The 23,947-nt window shown below is 35.6% G+C and overlaps 1 protein-coding gene across 1 annotated transcript in view; it reads left to right on the forward strand.

The window, feature by feature from the left end:
- The window catches only part of zfpm1 (zinc finger protein, FOG family member 1), a 111,303-nt gene that overhangs the window by 42,034 nt on the left and 45,322 nt on the right, over positions 1 to 23,947 (forward strand). Inside the window, exons 2-3 of the mRNA XM_073850422.1 lie at positions 15,539 to 15,682; positions 22,355 to 22,486. Coding sequence (XP_073706523.1) covers positions 15,539 to 15,682; positions 22,355 to 22,486 — 276 coding nt within the window. The remainder of the gene's footprint in view (positions 1 to 15,538; positions 15,683 to 22,354; positions 22,487 to 23,947) is intronic.

Raw genomic sequence — 23,947 nt, forward strand, 5'->3', positions numbered from 1 at the left:
TTATTTTATGTATGCCAAAAATCATTAGGATATTGAGTAAAGATCATGTTCCATGAAGATATTTAGTAAATTTCCTACCGTAAACATATCAAAACTTAATTCTTGATTAGTAATATGCATTTCTAAGAACTTTATTTGGACAAATTTAAAAGCGATTTTCTCAGTATTTTGATTTTTTTTTTTTTTTTTTTTTTTTTTTGCATTCTTAAGATTCCTGATTTAAAATATATTCAAATAGAAAATGTTTTTTTTAAATAGTAAAAATATTTCAGAATGTTACTGTTTTTTGCTGTACTTCTGATCAAATAAGTGCAGACTTGGTGAGCAGAAGAGACGTCTTTAAAAAAAACATTAAAAATCGTACTGTTCAAAAACTTTTGACTGGTAGTGTATATAGTAGCAATAGCCAAAAATACATTGTATGGGTCAAAATTATTGTTTTTTTATTTATGCCAAAAATCATTAGGATATTGAGTAAAGATCATGTTCCATGAAGATATGTAGTACATTTTTTATATATTTACGGTAGGAAATTTATTCTTGATTAGTAATATGCATCGCTAAGAACTTTATTTGGACAAATTTGAAGGCAATTTTCTTAGTATTTAGATTTTTTTTTTTTGCAGATTGCTGAATTTCTTTTTTTTTTTTTTTTTTTTTTTTTTTTACTTTTTTTTTTTTTTTTTTTATTTAAACAATACAAAAATAAAAACAAACAACAGCAAAAATAGATATTGTACATAGTTGCACTGGATTTATGCTACACAGCATACATGGTTATTATCCTATATTTACCTCTCTTTGCATAGAGTTATGCCACAAAAAAAGAAGAATAAAAAAGAAAATATCTTATACTTACATACATAACATACATAACATAGAAACAAAGCCAAACAAGTGAGGTTATAACTTAAAATACAATTACAGTTTACTTAGATGAGTATGTCTTTGTATTCCTTGTAAATCAGCCACTTTTCCCAGTCCCTTTGGAAATCACCTTTTTTCATCTTTAATGTATATGTAAGTTCTTCCATCACCCGGATTTCTTCGATAATTTCAAACCATTGTTTACAATTCAATGTGGTGTCATTAAGCCAATTTCTTGTTATAGTCTTTTTACAAGCCACAAGAAGAATCTTACATAAATATTGATCGCTTTTGGATACTATACCTTTAATATTTCCCATAAGTAGGAATAGAGGGGATCTGGGTATACTATATCCAAGTACTTCAGACATAACTACCTGCACATTATCCCAAAAGGATTGGATTTTCTTACAGCTCCAAAAAATGTGTGTGTGGTCTGCTGTTAAATTTCCACATTGTCTCCAGCACTCCTTTTGCTTGGAGACTTGTTTGCTTTTGATCTTAGGTGTTATAAAGAAACGAATAAGACATTTCCAGGAAAACTCCCTCCATATTTGTGAGCTAGTGGTAGTTTGGTGTAATATCCACATATCGTACCAATCTGTTTCAGGTATTACAATCTTTAATTCTTTATCCCATTTCGATTTTATATATAATGTGGAAGAGGGGCTGCAACTCATTAACACATCATATATGGAAGAAATTAATCTAGGTAATGTGTGATTGTAGGCATCCATCATCATTTTGGTAAGAGGATGGATATTATTTACTCTAATTTTCCTTTTTTTATTGTAGTAATCCCTTAACTGGAAATATCTAAATAAGTCCTGATTTCTGAGTCCAAAATTATCTTTTAAGTCCTGGAAACTTTTAATTTCACCCTCAGTAACTACACTGCACAATGCCGTTAATCCTCTCTCCTTCCATTGTTGAAATATTGGATCTTCCCTTCCTGACTTAAATTCTTCATCATGTATAATCCACCTAAGTATTCCAATTTCTTTCTCCAATTTGAAATGTTTAACAATTGAATGCCAGACTTTTAATGTAAATGTCACTATTGGGCCCAGTTTATCTTTAATATGTTCATGAATTTCACTCTCCCCTATAAAAGATTGAACTTGAAGATCTTGTATATTTGTTTCTACGTCTTTCCATTTGGCTAAGTAGCTAGAAGTACACCAATAAAAAATGGGACGTATTTGTGCTGCATAGAAATAGTTTTTAAGATTTGGGAGAGCCATACCACCTTTTTCTTTAGGTAATTGGAGTGTTGAATAACGAACTCGAGGTCTTTTACCCTCCCATATATACCTAGATATTAATTTGTCCCATTCACAGAATTGCTTTGGTGGGATTTCCATTGGGAGTGATTGAAACAAATAGAGCAGACGTGGTAAAATATTCATTTTTACTCCTCTTATCCTATCACTAAAGCTCATGGGGTATGTGGACCACCTCTCTATATCGCTCTTTATGTTACTAATAATTGGATTGTAATTGGCAGAATACAATTTTGTTAGATCTTTAGTCAAATTTACACCTAGATATTTTAGGCAATTTGCATCCCAATTAATGTCATAGTTTTGTTTGAGCTCCATGTTTGGTTTACAATTAAACATAAGAATTTGGGTTTTTGTTACATTTAATTTGTATCCAGCGTATTCATTAAATTCCCCTAATACTTGCATAAGGTTTGTGAAATGTTTCTTAGGTTCAGCTAAATAAATCATAACATCATCCGCAAAAAGACTAATTTTATGTTCTATTCCATTGATTTCCACCCCTGGTATCAACAAATGCTGTCTAATTAATTGAGCCAGTGGTTCTATATAAATGGCGAATAGCGAAGGACTAAGACAGCAACCCTGCCTAGTTCCTCTTTCCAGGCAGAATCTTTCTGATAAAGACCCATTTACTCTCACTCTTGCTGTCGGGTTTTGATATATTGACTTTATGCACTGTATAGATTTGCTGTTAAAACCCAATTTTTCTAGCGATAAATACAGAAAATCCCAGTCGACCCTGTCAAAGGCCTTCTCAGCATCAAGACTGATTAGAGCAACCGGTAATTTATTTCGATAAACCCTATCTATTATATGAAGAGTTCTTCTAATATTTTCATACGTTTGCCGGCCTTTAACAAAACCTGTTTGGTCCTCATCTATCAAATCAGGTAGAAACATTTGTATTCTGGATGCTAATATAGAACTATATATTTTATAATCTGTATTGAGGAGTGATATAGGTCTATAATTTTGACAGTGGTCCTGGTCTTTTCCCCCCTTTGGGATTACAGAAATTATAGCCTCTTTCCATGACGGAGGAATTTTACCTTCTTTTATGACCCAATTAAAAGTGTCCCTTAACAATGGCATCAGTTCTTTACTAAAAATTCTATACCACTCTGAAGGGAATCCATCACTCCCTGGAGCTTTGCCTGACTTTAGTCGGCCCATGGCACTTTGTAATTCCTCAGTAGTTATTTCAGCAGTTAAGATTTTATTTTGTAAATCACCAATAGAGGGTAAATCTAATGTATTTAGAAACTCTTGTACTTTTGTTCTATCCACAGTGGAGGTCTGTTTGTATAATTCTTCATAGTAATTCTTAAAAATATTTTCAATATCTTTTGGATCATTTTTTATTTGATTTGTTTTGGGATCGTATAGTTTCGAGATTAAGTTATTAGTTTGTTGTTTACGCATTCGTCTTGCCAATAGTTTAATTGCTCTTGGTCCTGCTTCATAATAATTTTGTTTTAAAAATCTTGCCTTTTTCTCTACTTCTAACTGTAATAAGCTGTTAATTTCCTTTCTCAATTTTCCAATTTGAGCCATCACCTCTTTATTAGCATTGCATTTATGTTTACACTCCAATTGTTTCAATTCTGAAGTAAGTTTTTCATAATGAGCTACCCTTTCTTTTTTAAAAGTACTTGTAATGGCTATTAATTTTCCTCGAATCACTGCCTTAAGTGCATCCCATAGTATGGAGGGGTCCACCTCGCCATTGTTATTTTCCTCTACATATCTTTTGATTTCTGTGCGAATTTGTTCAATTATTAATTTGTTATTTAGTATTCCTTGATTTAATCTCCACAGTGTGTTTTTCCCTCCCCCCCCCAGGGAAATCCTCACATAGATCGCACAATGATCTGATACATCAGCTACTCCAATTCTACATTGTTGTATCCTGTGTCTGTTTTCCTCTTGTAAGAGAAAGTAATCTATTCTAGAATATACAGAATGGGTGGCAGAGTAGTGACTATAGTCCTTCTCCATTGGGTGTAATTCCCTCCAGGCATCAATTAATCCCATTTCTGTACACAAGTGATTCATGAATTTTGTTATATGATTTTTGTTTCTTTTATGACTTGTTGTATCCATCTCATGGTTTAGCACTATATTTAGATCCCCTCCACATATACAAACCCCCTCCATTTCCTTAGCTACGATATCAAATAACGATTTGAAATATTGTTTATTGCTTTCCGGTGGAACATAAACATTCACAAGAGTTACTATGTTACCATTAATTGTTCCTTTAACAATAACATATCTCCCTTCTTTATCCTTTATTTCTTTCTGACATTCAAAATTGAGACTTTGTGGAATTAAAATAATAACCCCTCTCCTACGACGGTTTGAGCATGAACTATAAAAAATATTTTTAAAACCAAATTTTTTAAATTTTTCATGCTCCTCATTTGACATGTGTGTTTCTTGTAAGAAGAAGATATGTGTTTTTTCTTTTTTCAATTTGGCTATTACCCTAGACCTTTTGGCCGGATTTCCCAAACCATTAACATTCAAAGACATTATCTCAATGTCCCGCTCCTGCATATGTCTTTCTTTTCAACAATCCTCATAAAACGATAACCCCACTGGCTAACATTTGAACAAGTAAGAACAACTGAACAACATTTACGTAAATCAAAACCATTTGAATGATCGAACAGAATATCAACTGACCTCCATTTGGGAATGATCACCCACAACTTAGGGTTTTGAGTCTCTCTCTCCATTAGGGGGTAAAGCCTCAGCTGAACGGAGGGCCCCCTTCTAGATATGCGGTGCTGCCTACTATAGGTTTTTGCACCCATACCAGATAAGTTTTCTTAGATGTCCATGTCTCCCGTTTGTCAAGCTTATACACGAAAACCCCTTACTATATTATTTGAATTATTAAACAGTAATTTTCGGCTGACACTCACGTCCATTGTTCCCTCTTGACTTGGTGTATTAGTCCCTTGTTTAAGTCGCATATAGATGTTCTCTTACAAATTCACCGCGTTCTTTCGCCGAAAATCCTCTAGCCGCTTCCGTGCCCTTCTGCTTGCCTCTTCTCTCCGCTCTTTGGTGACCCGCTGCCAAGCCGAACTTTTCCTTGCCTCGAGTCGTTCCAAAAGCGTTGTAGTACCCTCTGCCTCTTCGGAATCAGCTACTTTATAACCTCTATCGCGTAGATCTTTCTCAACTTCTTTCGCGTCGTTGTACGTTTTTACTCCGTTATTCCAATGTACTCTCATTTTAGTGAATGGGGTCTGAAAGCGGATCCCCGCTTCTTTCAGGATTTTCTTGACTCTGGCGTATGACTTGCGATGCTGCACCACAGCTGAGGGGTAATCGTGATCGAAGAAAATCCTCCTCTCTCCGATTGTGATTATTCTCTTGCTCCAGGCTTTACTCAGGACCATTTCTTTCGTACTGTATTGTAAAAAGTTCACAACGATAGCCCTCGGTGGCTGATCTGCTTTAGGCTTTGGCGCCAGAGCTCTGTGCGCCCGCTGAATTTGACAGTCTGCGTCAATGCCAAGCTCCCTCCGCATTAGTTCTTCAACAAACTGAGTGACCGACCCCTTTTCTGCATCCTCTGGTACTCCGAAAATGCGCAGGTTATTTCTTCTGGACCGCGACTCGAGGTCAGTCAATTTGTCCATCATCTTTTTGTGCTCTTGTATAAATTCCTGTAGTAGGCCATCAGTCTCGGAGCTCCAGCACTCCATTTCTTCAACACGTGAAAGAGTGGTCTCGACCTTTGCATTTTGTTCTTTTATTTCTTGTGTTGTGAGTGCGATTTTCTGATTGATGTCCTCCTTAAATTCCTCTAATTCGTGTTTCATTTGAGTCTTGAGTTCGTCTTTAAACGTACCCAGCTCCACTTTCAGCTCGCTACGAAATTCTCGTATCTGCTTGCTGATACTGTTTAAACCCGCGCGTAAAGAGTCTGTTGTTTCCTGTTCGCCATCTTCTCGTTCTTGCATGCTGTCTGTCTCCGTTCGATTACAGTCTTTACCTTGCTTTTCGGGGTTTCTTTTAGCTTTAGACTTTGTTCCTCCGCTCATCTCTCAGCAGACGTAGATTACTAATAAGTATAAATCGAGTTTAGCGGAGTATTATAGCTGATTTAAGGGAGCTCGCAGTTTAACCTGCCATGTTGCTTCGTCGCCCAACCGGAAGTCGCAGATTGCTGAATTTCAAATAGTTGTATCTCAGCCAAACATTGTCCTATCATAACAAACAATACACCAGTTTAACTTTCAGATGATGCATAAATCTCAATTTCGAAAATTGACCCTTGTGACTGGTTTTGTGGTCCAGGGTCACATATTGTAAACCCAGCCCAAAAATCTCTCAGCTCGTCGGCCGTCTTGGCCTAATAATGCTGTTTTGGTAGTCCGCTATCTAGGCTTTGTAACATCTTTGTCCACTCCTCAATTCTTAAGAACATTTCCGCTTTAAATCGTAAACAGAAATTTTCCGCTTCGCTCCTCCTGCGCTCCTGTAAGGTAGGGTGAGCGTGGCGCAAGGAGAGAGGAGGAGAGATTGAACTGGGGGGAGTGAAGTTGCCAGGCAGCCAGAGTGGAGACCCTGGACTATCGAAGCCAGGCACGCAGACAAGAGCCAGGAGATAAGCTGCCTGATAAAAGATAGAAAATAGCAGCAGATTTCAACTTTCCCACCATCCAAGATTCGCGGGGAGGAGGGGCGGCTGAATCAACTACTTATTTCATCCATCCGTATCTGTCTTTCCCCACGAACAACTTGCAAGACTATTGAAAAGGCGCACACACAAACACACACGCATTCAATCTTAGCAATGGGCATTTGACACATAATGTATTGTACACACACTCTTTTCCAGTCCTCCAGCATCTACCATGACCTTCAGGAGAAAAGGTTTCTCTGCATCACATGCGTTTTTCTAGATATTCCTTTTCAGTCATTCTCTCTCATAAATACTCACACACACACACACAACCCTCTCTTTCCTATCTTTCTGACTCGGCAAACAAACACAGGCACACATGCTCAGATATGAGTTTGTTTACTCACACGTATGATCTGTTTAGTCTATTTCTGCTGTTTTACCAATGGGAGGAAGGTTGAAGATGTGGCTTGGTGCAAGATGGGTGTATGTGAGTTGAAATACCAGTTGTGAAGTGTTTAGCATCGTCTCAAAAGAGGGATAGTGTGGGACCAATTGATCCTTATATTCCTCAGGAAGTGTTCTGGCCTTTTCTTGTCATATTTCTAGATTATTGACAATTACACTACCAGTCAAAAGTTTTTGAACAGTAAGATTTTGTTTTTTAATGTCTCTTCTGCTCACCAAGCCTGCATTTATTTGATCCAAACAACTGTTTTCTATTTGAATATATTTAAAAAAAAAAAAATTATTCCTGTGATTTCAAAGCTGAAATTTTAGCATCATTACTCCAGTCACATTATCCTTCAGAAATCATTCTAATATTCTGATTTGCTGCTCAAAAACATTTATTATTATTATTATTATTATTATTATTATTATGTTGAAAACAGCTGAGTATATTTTTTTGTTTTCAGGTTTATTTGATAGCATTATTTGATAGCATTTATCTGAAATAGAAATCTTTTGTAACATTATAAATGTCGCTATCATCACTTTTGATCAATTTAAAGCATCGTTGCTATTAAAACTATTAATTTCTATAATTTCTTTCCCTCCAAAAAAAAATAAAAATCATACTGACTCCAAGCTGTTGAATGGTGTGGTGTGTAATGTTACAAAAGCTTTTTATTTCAGATAAATTGTGATCTTTGTATCTCTATTCATCAAATAATCCTAAAAAAAATCTACTCAAGTGTTTTAAATGTTGATGATAATAATAATAAAAATAATAAATGTTTCTTGAACAGCAAATCAGCATATTAGAATGATTTCTAAAGGATCATGCGACATTGAGGGCTGGAGTAATGATGCAGAAAATGTAGCTTTGATCACAGGAATGAATTACATTTTTAAAATATATTCAAATAGAAAATGGTTATTTTAAATAGAAAAAATATTTCAGAGTTTTACTGTTTTTGCCTTACTTTAGATCAAATAATTGCTGGCTTGGTGAGCAAAAGAGTCTTCTTTAAAAAACATTACTGTTCAAAAGCTTTTGACTGGTAGTGTATACAGTAAACATTCAATTTTTCGATTTTAATCAATTCTAATGTTTACGAAACAATATTGATTCTTAAATCCCAAGAATCTATTAGTCTAGCCTGTTTTCAGTTAATGAATGGAACATTGTAGCGCTCCTCCCATCAAATAAATTGCAATAAGCTTTGTGCTTTTTTACTTTTGATATGAATCAAAGTCTCAGATTTCAAATTCTGTTCATTTTATTACAGTATTCAAACAATAAATGCCGGTTTGGCACAGTTTAATGTGGAGTGACAGATCGCTGTATTGAATCGAATCGCAAGCTTGTGAATCAGAATCAAATGGAAATGTGAAATTTCTGTTAAAACCCAGCCCTAATAAAGAACATTACAGTTCAAAGATTTTATATATTTTTAAATTTAAATTTAATGTCCTTGCTGAATGAATGAAAACATATTTCTGTCAAAAAATAAAAATAAAAATACTGACCCCAAACATGTCAGAGGTATTGTACATGTTCTGACGAACTGAACTGTGGTCTTTATGCCGAGAATTAATCAGACTTAATCTGATATCAGGTTCATATAGTTAACAAAACCCAACAGGGAATATTAAAATCTTGATTTAAAGGCCTGGAAAACCATATAAATTCAATACAATCATAAGAAGTCATGCTAATTTCTGTAGTGAATATATTTTCGCTCAGCTCTGAGTGAAATTTCCTCTTTGTGAGCAAAATCTCTTTTAAAGGATTTTAAATCTGTTCATTAATGAATGAAAAAGCCATGGAAATGGACTTTTCGCTTCTTTCATCCAAATGAATGCGAGACTTTTTTGAACCACAGTCTTATGTCATAACTTGAAATATTCTTGTTTGTATATGTGTTAGGACAGAAATAGTACGACTGTATCAGCGCAAGCGAAAACAGACGTCAGTTGTATTTTGGCTGGGCCTTTTTTCCACTACAGGAAGGCTCTGATAAATTGGTGAGGGCAGGCTTGTTGATCTGTACTTGCAGGGGTAGTTTTTCTCTCAAAGGGGCATGAGAAATACCCTCAGATGCGCCATTCATCTCTATGGCGACCCGGCTGGCTTGTAACCTTAAGAGATATCGTTGCCGACAATCGCACCTGCCCTCTGTGGACACAAAGAACAATTTCCAGAGGAGGGGTAAAATCTGATTTCTCCCCTGTTCGGTGAATCCATCTCTGTGTTTTTATTCCTCCATTCTTTCTCTCGCTTTCAGTCTCCAGCCCTATCACCTCTCCTTGACCATTATCTGGCAGACAGCTCCTGCTCATTAAGGAGTTAATTTTCTTCTCTCTATCTCTGATTAGTATAGTTGAACCTAAAGCACTGTGAATTCTTTAAATTTTTCCCTCCGTGTTATCAAAAAGAGAAAAAGGGGAATGGGGGATATTTAATCGTTTAAGTAGTCTTCCTGGGGAACTGCTGCTGCCTTTCTGGTTTTTTTTTTCTGCTCCTTCCCTCTTCCCAGCAATGTAAAGAAATCCTGCCGAAGCCGCCCAGCTCAGTAATTCAGTTTTTAAAGCATGAAAAAAAAACGACTTGATGAAATTCCACTATCAGCTCCGAACCAATATGCAAAATATCTCGCTGGAAATCAAATAGCTATTATGTTTTCATTTCCACGTCGGCGTATTTGCTTAATGAAGAGGAGACAGATCAGACCGGTAGAGTCTGCAGGAGGCGATAACCGGGAACGGCTCGCAGCTATCCACACAGAGTGACGCTCCCAGTCAGAGAGAGAGAGAGAGAGAGTGAAAGAAAGGAGAGAGTAATGGGGAAAGGAAAGAGGCGAGAGAAAAGGTACAGACAGTAACCTGATGGAGGGATGTAAAAAGCAGAGAAGGAAGCGTAGAGTGAGAGAAGAAGATAAGGAAATCGAGGGATGTCTTTAAAAATATGCCTCTTTGCAGTGTCCTGGGCTCAAGGCTGTTTGATGTTTGACAACCTGCTGACAAATCCACGGCGAGGATCAGTCAGGCCCGTTTGAAGTGCTCCGATGCCCAGCGCACATGAATATCATCACCGCGCATTATCACCTTACAATAATCAGTCATTATCATAAGTATTATAATCACTCACTCGTGTGATTTGACTGATGGAAATGAGAACAGTATCTTCCTGCGCTGTTTACTCTTTTTATTTCATTATTAACGAGCCTCCTCAAGTATAACTATATTATTTGTTCTGTGCTCGCGCTATGTCTTAAGAGTTTTTGCTTAATTATTCTTCTTTGTTCTTAGTCTTTATGTTCATCCTTTGTCAAATACAAAAGATATTGTGTAAATATACCGTGGTTCTGGCTGTGTTTTATTTATAAGCGCCTCTCTCTCTCTTTTTAATTTTAGTTCAGATTTTAAGGGAATATTATAGATATTATACAAGTACTACCTTTGTGAAACTATTATATGTGACCTTGGACCACAAAACCAGTCATAAGTTGCACGGGTATATTTGTAGCAATAGCCAACAATACATTGTGTGGGTCAAACTTATCGATTTTTCTTTTATGCCAAAAATCATTAGGATATTAAGTAAAGAGCATGTTCCATGAAGGTATTTTGTTAAATTTCTACCGTAAATATATCAAAACTTAATTTTTGATTAGTAATATACATTGCTTAGAACTTCATTTGGACATTCATTTGCATCCTCAGATTCCAGATTTTCAAATAGTTGTATCTCAGCCAAATATGGTCCTATCCTAAAACCGTACATCAATGGAAAGCTTATTTATTACACTTCCAGATGATGTATACATCTCAGTTGAAAGAAAATTGACCCTTAATGACTAGTTTTGTGTCCAGGGTCACATATGTCTTCAAAATATATATATATATTTTTATTTATTTAATTTTTTTTTGACAGAATGTTGTTTTGGAACATTTTTTTTAGTGATGAGAGAATATTTTAAATAGAAGCGGCACAATTTTATTTGGATTCATTTGTTTACTTTTTTATTTATTATTTATTTATTTATTTTTACCATCATCTTTATTTGATTATTTTTTTTTAATAGTTCTGCACCATGACAAAAAAACAAAACAAACAAAAGCAAACATCTTCCATGTATGATTAATAAAAGTGGAAAAATTATAATTCAGCGAAAATAATCAAGCAAAATGTTGTATATGGGTCAAAGACGAAAAAGAGGCATAAAAACAATAAGTGTAGTACTGCTTTAAATTGTTATTTCAAAAAAAATATTTAAAAGTTTTCTATTAAATTTAATTGCATTTTTGTTTTTGTTTTTCTGAGCAAAAAATAAATATAATACAGTTTTCCCTAATTTACAGAAGACACCCACTAAAATATCATTCAGTGTAACAATCTTTTCAGGCATATTTACACCAAAAATCTATTTATGACGTTAAAAGGTGAATTACTTTCACCTCAAATACGAATTAGTAGTAATTCTACATGTTTAAAATTTGCCCATTTGTCAGTAAGAATTTTTTACTTATTTAAAACACAATAAAATTGAATATGCTCCCTTATCTTCAATATATTTTAATATGTAAAAGTCAAGCATGTTGTTTGAATTTTTGCATAAACATTGTGTTACACTTAATGACAATGTAACATAATTTCAACCAAATTTTGACATTTTATTCTCCAAAAACATATTTCAGTCCTTAACAGTAGATACTTTACTTACATTTAATGTGCTTTATATGGACATAAAATCACTTTTGTAAATTTTTTTGATATGGACATATTTGACCCATATACAATAATTTTAGATGGAAGACATCATGCCACTAATATAATGGAGGATTTTGTGACCCTTTCGTACATTTTATTTGTCTGACCAGCGGTTTCATCAGTATTCAGCTATTTTTAGCTGTACAAACAGCTTGTTTTGCTGCTTGCAATTGATTTATTGAGAATCGGTGTGTTACCATACCATATTATTTAAATGTATTATCTTAATTATGAACACATTGGTTTGTAGTACTGCATGTTGTTATTTTTCTCATTGTTAGCAGCGAAATAACTGGAAGTCTCGCCCATAGGCTTACTTCTGCATTGAAGAATAAAGTGGATAAAGTCACAAATATTCCTCTAAAATGAGTAACAGTATTGTAAGTTGCAGAGACTGTGAATGATTAATAATACTGCACTGCTGCCTCACTTTAATGCGTTGTGTAAGTGCCTGTTTCTAATTGTAAAGTGTGTCTTGTCAGTGATGAGACACTCACGCCCCGCGTCTGAAGTTTTACTGAATGAACACGAGTGTTATTCACTACCTCATTTCACACCGCATGCTGTGTTGGCAGAAACCGAGATGGCGTTACTCTTGGCAAAGCGAGTGAAAGTCCACTCCTGTACGTCAGCGTGTCCGTAGAGGTCCTGCCAGTGCTGCGCAAGCCCCGAGGCTCCCAGCAGCTTATCTACGGCTCCAGCGATGCCGGTGACAAGAGTCCCGTCCAGCCAAGCCTCTGTCTCAGCACTCGACTGGCTCATCAATCATTTCAGCACATTTTCAGCTGGCAGATCAATAGCTCCTTTTACCTGTCCATATATAAACTGATCCATCTCCTCATCAGCTGTTTCAATACCCGAAGAAACCTGGTGAAGCCTCCTTTTGATTTATGCTGGATGCTGTGCTTTCAAGTGCCCGGGATCCGGTCTGACTCTTAATTAATATTACTAAGAGTGTTTTAATGCCCTTGGCTCTGATCAATGTGCTTGAAATTATAAGTCAGGTACCACAGTACTTCCCTGAACACTCACACAGAGACTCTCACCAAAAGCTCCTCGAAGTATCTTTCTTCACAAGTCCCTGATTTCCTGATACAAGCGGTGTTCTTTTTCCGCTGTGTTTGGGCTGTTTGGTAATGTGGTGATTAACGCGAGGGTGAGGAAGTTTGTTCGTTTAATCAGGGCTCAGGTTTGATGTGTTGTCTCTTAGTTTAATCACTGCCGCTAAGCACACTGGTTTGATGTGGACGGAGCCGCTTAATAAAGCCCTATCTCCTCCGCCTTCATCAGCTTTCTCACTTTGTTCTGCCTGTTCGAGTGCCAGTTAGAACTCAAAAGTGAATTTCTTTTTTCTTTTGCTTTGCATAATAGACAGAACGGTGGCTTTTACAATTTAAGGTGTAGTTAAAAAAGTATGATTTGTTTTACATCATGGCATTTAAATATTATTATTTTTACAGGTTTAATCTATCTCAGATTTTCATCTCACTGTGTATATCAAAAACTACTCACGTTTCTTTATAGAGTCAAACCAAAAATTATTCAGACACCAGATATAATTTTTGATACTTTTTTACTAGTGTGTGCAGGACATTATAGCTAATTTATGTAAGTGAAACTAGCAAAATAAAGTAAACTGTGACATATTATACCCAAAAAATCTTTATACATTGGACAACCAGTAAAATTAATACAAATTTGGGACCAAAAAGTATTCAGACACTTTGACCAGACACTGATTAAACTTGCTAGTAGTATTGATAGTTGTGTAAATATTGTCATACTAACAGTTGTCTGAATCATTTCATAATCCATTACCTTTTTATCAAAGTTATTTGACATTATCAAGATTAAGTTGAACTATGAGTTCTTGTCATATTTTATTACAATTTTCAAAACTGTGAGAAATGTCTGAATAAATTTTGGTTTGACTGTGTTAAATGTTTTTCCACTCCTTTTTTCATTAAATTGACAACAAATAAAGTTGTCTGCTGACATTTAGGCAATCCTTTTTCTGTGTTCAGTTCTGTGAAAGATACATATTATCCCCGTATAAGATGAAGAGGGCGAGCAGAAACTTTTTCCGCACCATTTGATGTCTGTAAGCAGCGATGCGGCGATTTATTCATTTAACCAGCGCAGTAATAGGAAAGAAAATCATAATTCAGACTTACATTTAAACACGAAATGTAATTGGAATTTTAAACAGAGGAGGCCCTTTGTACAATTATGATTAAAGGAAAATTAATTGTATGAAAATGTCGCCACAGATATAGAAAATTAGATCTAGCAAGGCCCGGACTACATTCTAAAAATATGGCGTATGGGATCGATCTTTTTTTACTTTTCTCTCTCTCACGTCCTTTATTACTAAGGTCCAAATCTAAGTGTGTTAATTTTATCTGAAATTACAGTGAACCATGCAGGCGTGGAAGTCGAAATTAGCCTAAAGATGTTTCATTTACAAAGACAGAAACACTTTGTCAGGGAGCGATTGTTTCCAAGCATTATCTCCGCCTCGTTTTAATTGCTTTGGAAGTGAAATTAACAGAATTAGAAAAATTGCCTTTGCCTTTTTCTACAAGGCTCTTTATTCACGGGTATTGTTGTGTGCTTTGTATAGATTATAGGCCTCTTTGTTCTAGGAAGTGTAAATATATACGCCTCCAGTCACGGCTTTAGCGCCGAACAATCCCCTCTCTGTTCATCACAACTTAATGAAAATTAATTTACAAAAAACTGTGGTAAAATCCAATTTTCCAACCCCTGGTAATTTTGCTTTAGATGCAGATGCGTCAAATAGTGGGTGTCCTGGTTGAGTTAAGCACACAGAGAATGTGCTTTCATAAATTTATGGGATTTTTCTCAACACAGTAGTTTTGCTCATCTTAAACCTCATTAGAATAACAATACAGCCTGCGACGCTTGAATTAACATGCAGACCGCTATGGTGTCCACTACAGCAGCCATCACATATCGCATTATAATATTCTCAGAGAGCTTGTTTTATCTTATAACTTGTTCCCTTTTTTAAATAAAACTGATTTTATTTTTAAGATCAACTAATTAAATGGGTATTTTTTAAACACATTGAACGATTGGTTATCTCATCATGGTTGGAAAGTGTACGGTTTTGTTCAACTGGGAATGTATTGAGTTCTACAAATGAGTTAATCACCCTGGCCGGTGATACAACACACGCCATGTTCATTTACTTCCTTGTGGTCTGAAGCTCTGGGATTTCCAACCAATTAAAGCTGTGAAAGCCTTGTAGCGAGAAGGTTTGAAATGAATCAGAATTTTCTTTCTTAATCATGAGCTTTATCACTTTTTATTTACAGAACACCCTACTTCCTTTAAGACATTTACACAGGGTATGTTCACATTATCTAAAGCCTCTCAGTTGAGGCCTTGGCATGATATGGGATCTTTTAAAAGGCCTTTTAATGTCGGACGACTTTTATTTTATATTGCTCTTCTCTTTATGACCCTTCTCTCTCTCTCTGTTTTTTTTGTCTGCAGGCTCTATTGGGGATCTTAATGGAGGTGAGGATCCGTCTGATGATGTAAGCATGTCGGGAGAAGAGGGCGGCGCTTCAGACCAGGAGGACTCTGCAGAGTGTGACGGTTCAAGTCCACCGTCATTTACACCACTTTATAACGAAGGTGAAATGACGCATCAGAAGCTCAAATGTTCCCATCAGAGTGTTTATGGTCTGACATAACCTGTATTGTTTTAACACTGATGTCTATTGATAACAGTATTAGACATCTCAATCATATCTGATCGTCTGGAATTTTTTAAGAACCTTTATTTTCTATACATCAAGCTTTATGAAGGATGTAAACACCATCAAAGCACCCTCTATGAACATCTAGAGCCGTATGATAGCTAAACATTTTCACTGAAAATGAGAATCTACTGTAGCTTTCTAATAAATGTCAATGGACATGCTATTAATGTTTGTTGCTATTGTCCAGCCTGGCACAATGCATCTAAAGCTTTCATATTTGACTTGATAGCTACAGAGTTGTCAGTAAACTTGAAATATAGTATGGAATATGAGTCGTTATATGATTTTTATGCCTTTTTTTCTTATAACAATAAAATGTACATTTATAATTTTAATAGAATAGAAGAACAAAGTGTAGTGAATGGTAAAACTGCTTGCACTACAAACAAGTGTGTTCATAATTAAGATAAGATAATACATTAAAAAACATGATAAGACTCACCAATTTGCAATATCAAGCAGCAAAACAAGCTGTTTTGTACAGCTAAAAATTGAATGTTTTATGAAAAAATAATAACAGCATGCTGGTTGGAATAAGAATAATGTAAATAATGACAAAACGAATCCTTTTTGAAATAACTGTTGAGAAAGTAAACACACTTTCGTCTAAAGAGTCTATCTTAACCTAAAATTAGATTTGTTTTAATACCTGGTTCAGTTTCTTTTTTCTTTTCTTTTTTAGGTAAAATAATTCAGTTTTTGCATGTACAGTCGTGGCCAAAAGTTTTGAGAATGACACAAATATTAGTTTTCACAAAGTTTTCTGCTAAACTGCTTTTAGATCTTTGTTTCAGTTGTTTCTGTGATGTACTGAAATATAATTACAAGCACTTCATACGTTTCAAAGGCTTTTATCGACAATTACATGATATTTATGCAAAAAGTCAGTATTTGCAGTGTTGGCCCTTCTTGTTCAGGACCTCTGCAATTCGACTGGGCATGCTCTCAATCAACTTCTGGGCCAAATCCTGACTGATAGCAACCCATTCTGTCATAATCACTTCTTGGAGTTTGTCAGAATTCTTGAGGATTGACCACAAGTTCTCAATGGGATTAAGATCTTAGTTATCACTTTTGCCTTATGGCACGGTGCTCCATCGTGCTGGAAAATGCATTGTTCTTCACCAAACTGTTGTTGGATTGATGGAAGAAGTTGCTGTTGGAGGGTGTTTTGGTACCATTCTTTATTCATGGTTGTGTTTTTGGGCAAAATTGTGAGTCAGCCCACTCCCTTGGATGAGAAGCAATCCCACACATGAATGGTCTCAGGATGCTTTACTGTTGGCATGACACAGGACTGATGGGAGCACTCACCTCTTCTTCTCCGGACAAGCCTTGTTCCAGATGCCCCAAACAATCGGAAAGAGGCTTCATCGGAGAATATGACTTTGCCCCAGTCCTCAGCAGTCCATTCGCCATACTTTTTGCGGAAGATCAATCTGTCCCTGATGTTTTTTTTTTTGGAGAGAAGTGGCTTCTTTGCTGCCCTTCTTGACACCAGGCCATCTTCCAAAAGTCCTGGCCTCACTGTGCGTGCAGATGCGCTCACACCTGCCTGCTGCCATTCCTGAGCAAGCTCTGCACTGGTGGCACTCCGATCCCGCAGCTGAATCCTCTTTAGGAGACGATCCTGGCGCTTGCTGGACTTTCTTGGTCGCCCTGAAGCCTTCTTAACAATGCAGTGGAAAGTTTTTTTCGGGATTAAGTTAATTTTCATGACAAAGAAGGACTATACAATTCATCTGATCACTCTTCATAACATTCTGGAGTATATGCAAATTGCTATTATAAAAACTTAAGCAGCAACTTTTCCAATTTCCAATATTTATGTAATTCTCAAAACTTTTGGCCACGGCTGTACAGTTGACAGTTTACATACACCTTGCAGAATCTGCAAAATGTTAATTATTTTACAGAAACAAGAGGGATCATACAAAATGCATGTTATTTTATTATTTAGTACTGACCTGAATATGATATTTCAGATAAAGGAAGCTTACACATAGTCCACAAGAGAAAATAATAGTTGAATTTATAAAAATTTTACATATACTTGATTCTTAATACTGTATGTGTTCTTACCTGTTAATCCACAGCTGTGTTTTTTTTTTTTTCTGTTTAGTGATAGTTGTTCATGAGTCCCTTGCGTATCCTGAACAGTTAAACTGCCCGCTGTTCTTCAGAAAAATCCTTCAGGTCCCACAAATTCTGTGGTGTTTCAACATTTTTGTGTATTTGAACCCTTTCCAACTATGACTGTATGATTTTGAGATCCATCTTTTCACACTGAGGACAGCTGAGGGACTCATACGCAACTATTACAGAAGGTTCAAACGTTCACTGATGCTTCAGAAGGAAAAACGATGCATTAAGAGCCAGGGAGTAAAAACCTTTTGAATTTGAAGATCAGGATATATTTAACTTATTTTGTCTTCTTCTTACCTTATGTAGCCTCTGAAGGACAAAAAATAAAAATATATGTTTTTTGACACATCACCATTCTGTTCAAAAGTTTTCACGCCCGGCTCTTAATGCATCGTTTTTCCTTCTGGATCATCAGTGAAAATGCAGAAAAATGCTGAAACACCAAAGAATTTGTGGGACCTGAAGGATTTTTCTGAAAAACAGCGGGCAGTTTAACTGTGCAGGACAAACAACAGACTCATGAACAATTATCACTAAACAAAAAACACAGCTGTGGATCATATAGTAGGGCATGTAAACTTTTGGACAGGGTCATTTTTATAAATTAAATTATTATTTTCTCTTGTGGGCTATATGTAAACATCTTGAATGTGTAATATCTTATTCAGGTCAGTACTAAATAAAAAATAACATGCATTTTGCATGATGCCTCTTATTTTGCTAAAATAACTAACAATTTGCAGATTCTGACCTGACTTTTGACCTCAACTGTATATGGTCGATTTGTCCCATTTTTCTGTCCGTTTTCCCAGCCGTAAGATATTTAAGTCACATTTTTAGTTACGTTTTCTGTTTTTCCTCCTTTTTTTTTTCTTTTAATCTGGAAAATTCCTGTTCTTGTGAAATTGGGGACTGAGGAGATAAGAGCCGGTTCGTTGGCTGCTTTTGATAAACGCATGGAAATTCTGTCAGGTGCTAATCGTGCCTAGTTTAGAGATTGCCCTGTTTTGTTTGTGCGTGTGTGAGTGTGTGCATTTAGACATGCGAGTATGTGGCATTCGCAAGTTCCCATTCGAGCTGATATTTGTCATCCTCCTACTTCCGGTGTGAAAAGAGGGTCTATGTTAACGTGTTTCTTTAGCTCTCTTTTTTCCTCTATCAATCTCTAGCCCCCACCCCTCGGGGCTCCACTGTTGCCCGGTGCTGCTATTATCAGCCTCTGTAAATCAGCCGTGTTTGACGAACCTGCTCTTTCAACCTGCGATCAATACCAGGTCTTTATCAGGCCAGCAGTGGCTAATAAAGGCAAGCTCCCTTATCCACCATCTGGGAGAGAAAGAGACAGGCGATAACCAACTGATAACTGCTTCAGAAAAACACTCAACCAGTCACAGGACACACAGCGCCGATAACCACCTGTAAAACATAAATATAAACCAAAATACCTAGACCTTTTAATAATCATTAATGGCAGCGCGCCGAGGGAAAGGGTCAGTCTGAAGCCATCCCAAGAACGATCTGATGAAGTCCTCGTCCGTATCAGCAGAGAAGCTGATAAACCTTAAGCAACGATGGCTTCGTGTTCCAGAACACCTTTTGTTATCTCCAACTCAGTGAGAAGGTTTGATCGCAGGCCTGATCCGGCTTACGAGGCTGAAATAGTTAACCGGATGGAAACGTCTTAGCTAGCCCCGCTTTGGGGCGCCATGTTGGACTCAGAGATGATACAGTTGAGCCCTACAAGAAAAGAACTTGACCCTGCCACGATGATCTGTCTAAAAAATGAGGCCAGCCAGAAAGAATGGAGCAAGTTGGGTGACTTTGCCCTCCAGGTGTGACAAGGGAAGTTGCTGTTATCAGATGAAAGGAGGTTGTTGGGTTGGGGACGGGGTGTGTGTGTGTGTGTTTGCATGTGCTGGTAGACTACAGAGACTGTCGAGGAGCCAGGATGGTGGCAGCACCCATCCACCCCACCCTCTTTTTCCTGATACCTGCCGTCTCTGCTCAGATGATACTGGAGATTATATTGATAATATTAAATGCAATAACTGTGGCTCCAGCTCCTCTCCCCACGCTGAGCGCTGCAGGATAAAATCAATGTGCCATTCAATGTGATTTATAGCTGAAAATAATAGGGCTTCTTAGGCAGGGAGGGAGGCGCGTCACGGGACGGCATGCGCCGGGACGGGCTGGGAATGGCGGTCGGGCCTGGGTGGAATTGTCGGGGTTGACAAGCAGGGTGTGTGCATGTGTGATTTATTTGATGATGAAGATCTAATCTTCAACCTGTTGCATTAATAACAGCAGCTCTGACCTGCGTCACGCGGACAGACATTTATGGCCCGTATCGATCGGCGGCTATCGCTGTTTATCGCCACGGGAATGCAAGGGTAAACATGCCCTTTGTGCACCACAGATGAGCTGTAATCGAGGTGGGGTGAAGGGGGAGGGAGTTGGGGAAGGGGAGAAGAAGAAAAGTGGAATGTGGGAGAGAAGAGGACAAGAAGTCCGTTTAGTCGTATACATGCAACAGTGGCACTCAACCAAGCGAATGAGAGGAAGAGAGAGACTGCTATCAGCAAGGTGATCGCTTTGATCAAAGAGAATAACTAATCATTGGCATCAATGTCTGGGAGATCTGTACTCTGTCTTTCACACTGATGAAATAGATCGGCCTTATTAAAAGGAAGACGTTGGCCGTCTGTTGGCAGGGGTTTCCAATTCTCGCTTGGTAAATCAAAAGGGCTCGGGTGTATACTGTTGAGATGTTGGGTCGCTGAATGACACAGGCCTCGCTTTCAGGCACCTTTGATCATCAGAGCAAGACCATCACACTCATTTGAGTATTAGAGAACTGTACAAGATAAAACATGACACTCAGGATCCAAAAATTACCAGCTGTTAAGTGCAAAATGGAAGTTAATTTTATAAATAGATACAAGTAAAAATATTGATATTATGTGTAATTATTTTTATATTATTACAAGTGTTAAATGCAAGTTAATTTTATCAATAACCAAAAGTAAAAATATTGATATTATGTGTAATATTTTTAGATTATTTCAAGTGCTAAATGCAAGTTAATTTTAGACATGGCTAACAGTAAAAATATTGATATTGCATGTAACATTTTTATATTATTTTCAAATAAATGCAAGGTTTTTTTTAAATATTCAAAAGTAAAAACATTGATATTGTGTAATATTTTTTTATATTATTACAAGTGTTAAATGCAAGTTAATTTTATCAATAACCAAAAGTAAAAATATTGATATTACATGTAATATTTTTAGATTATTTCAAGTGCTAAATGCAAGTTAATTTTAGACATGGCTAATAGTAAAAATATTGATATTGCATGTAATATTTTTATATTATTTTCAAATAAATGCAAGGTTTTTTTTAAATATTCAAAAGTAAAAACATTGATATTATGTGTAATATTTTTATGATTTCAACTTTTAAATGCAAGTTAATTTTTGAAATGACTAAAAGTAAAATGATCAATATTATGTGTAATATTTTTGTTGTTTCAAGTGCTTAATGCAATTTAATTTTGTTAATATCTAAAAGTTAAAATATTCATATTATGTGTAATACTTTGATATGATTTCAACTGTTAAATGCAAGTTAATTTTAGAAGTGACTAAAAGTAAAAATATTGATATTATGTAAAATATAAAAGTAAAAATATTTTTATTATTATCAGTAACAGGTTTATGTTATTTCAAAAGGTAAATGCAATTTAATTTTAGAAATAACCAAAATTAAAAATATTGGTATTATTTGGATTTTTTAAAAATATATATTATTTAATGTTTTATGATTTTATTTTTTCCCCACCATTTGAAAATTGGACAGTTACATTTTTGCTTGGAAAGAAATGAATACTTTACATTGTTTTACTGAAATCAATTCAGTAAGGATGCAACGATCAAAACAATTATTAGCATTGATAATTCTTAATAAAGCCTCTTGATCACCAAATCAGCATATTAGAATGATTTCTGAAGGATCATGTGACAGTAAATACTGGAGTAATGACTGCTGAAGATTTGCCATCATAAAAAAAAAATGTTTTAAAATATATTTAAAAAAGCGTTATAATGTTTAACAATATTACTGTTTATACTGAATTTTTTTTGAGCAAATAAATGCAGCCTTGGTGAGCAATAAGAGACTTCTTTAAAATTAAAAAAAAAAAATCTTACCGACCCCAAACTTTTGATAAAAAAAAAATATATATATATTTATAAACATAAATATGTTAGCGGTCATAATAAAAAAAAAATTCTCTGCAGAATGCTGTGATTGACCAAACATTACTCCAGGTAATATAGCACAAATTAAATTGCACTTTTTAGAACCGGATTAATAAATATATGTGATTTTTCCACAGAGCCAAGAACGCACGAGTCCCTCTCGGTGCCGGATGAGGGTGAGGAAGATGAGAAAGGACCGAAACACTGTACAGAAGATGAAGAGGAGGAAGAGGCAGATGAGGAAGGGGAACCCCAGTGGAACGGCCCAGGTCAGTCTCAATCTGTCCCTCTTTCAGGAGTGTTTAACTGACGCATGAGTCACTGGCTCCTCAGGAAGGGCCAGCAGTACTCATACTGTCAGTTTGGCGGCCATGAAACAATATAGGCCGTGACTTTATCAAGGTTCACATTCAAAACAGAAATGATTCAGTCTGATCTGCCTGTAAATTTCGGAGTATTGTCATTCTCGTATCTCTTTGGTGAGCCTACCGTACACTTCCCAAAACTTAGTCAGTTTCTCTCAGTGATGCAATGGTTTACCACAGTCCCGTGACATCACACTTGTGGCATGTCTGAGAATTCAGCCAGTTCAGATAAATGTTCAATGTGTATCCAATGGAGCCTTATTAAACAATGCTTTAAATACAGGGTCAAATTGTGGCGTAATCATCTAAGTGCTTGACTGTTAGCTTAGAAATGTATTGATAGTGTTACTAATATATGTACTAATAGAGTTGGGACTTGTGTTTCTCACAAGAAACAGGCAGACAGCCCTGATTTGCTGTAAGATAACCAATGCAAAATTGCATAGTAAGCTGTTTTTTCCACTGATCACTTTATTTTCTCTATTTGTGGAACAAAACCGCTAACAGAACAAGAGAACCATGCAACTTAGAGTTGTTATATATTCACTTACATGAAAATATGTTTTAGCTGTATAGTATAATATAATATATAATATAATGTAATTGTAAATTGCTATGCATGGAAATATAGTTTTATGGACATAGCTACATTTTATAAAGAAAAAAACTATAGGAATGTATATTATATAACACTTAATATTCATAATTATTTATAAAAAAATAACACATCAAAACAACATTTAGTTTCATATTAAATATAATTAAAAAAATACAATTGTTTAAGTTAATTATCACTTATACACTACCAGTCAAAAGTTTGTGAACAGTAAGATTTTTTTGTTTTGCTCACCAAGCCTGCATTTATTTATTTGATCCAAAATGCATCAAAAACATATTAATATTTTTACTATTTAAAATAACTGTTTTCTATTTGAATATATTTTAAAATGTATTTTTTTCCTGTGATCAAATCTACATTTTCAGCATCATTACTTCAGTCTTCAGTGTCACATGATTCTTTAGAAATCATTCTAATATGCTGATTTGCTAATATGCTGAACATTTTTATTATTATTATTATCAGTATTTAAAACAGTTGAGTAAATTCTTCCAGCATTCTTTAATGAATAGAAAGAGACAAAGATCACGAGACATTATTAAATTATTACTTTTATTTAGCAAGGATGCTTTAAATTGATCAGAAGTGACATTTTTAATGTCAAATGTACAAAAAAATTCAGATAAATGCTGTTCTTCTGAACTCTCTATTCATCGAAGAAACTTGAAAAAATTCTACTCAGCTGTTTTCAACATAATAACAATAATCAATTATTTTTGAGCAGCAAATCAGAATATTAAAATGAT

This window comes from Garra rufa, chromosome 11 (genome assembly GCF_049309525.1).
Source record: "Garra rufa chromosome 11, GarRuf1.0, whole genome shotgun sequence".
NCBI lineage: Eukaryota > Metazoa > Chordata > Actinopteri > Cypriniformes > Cyprinidae > Garra > Garra rufa.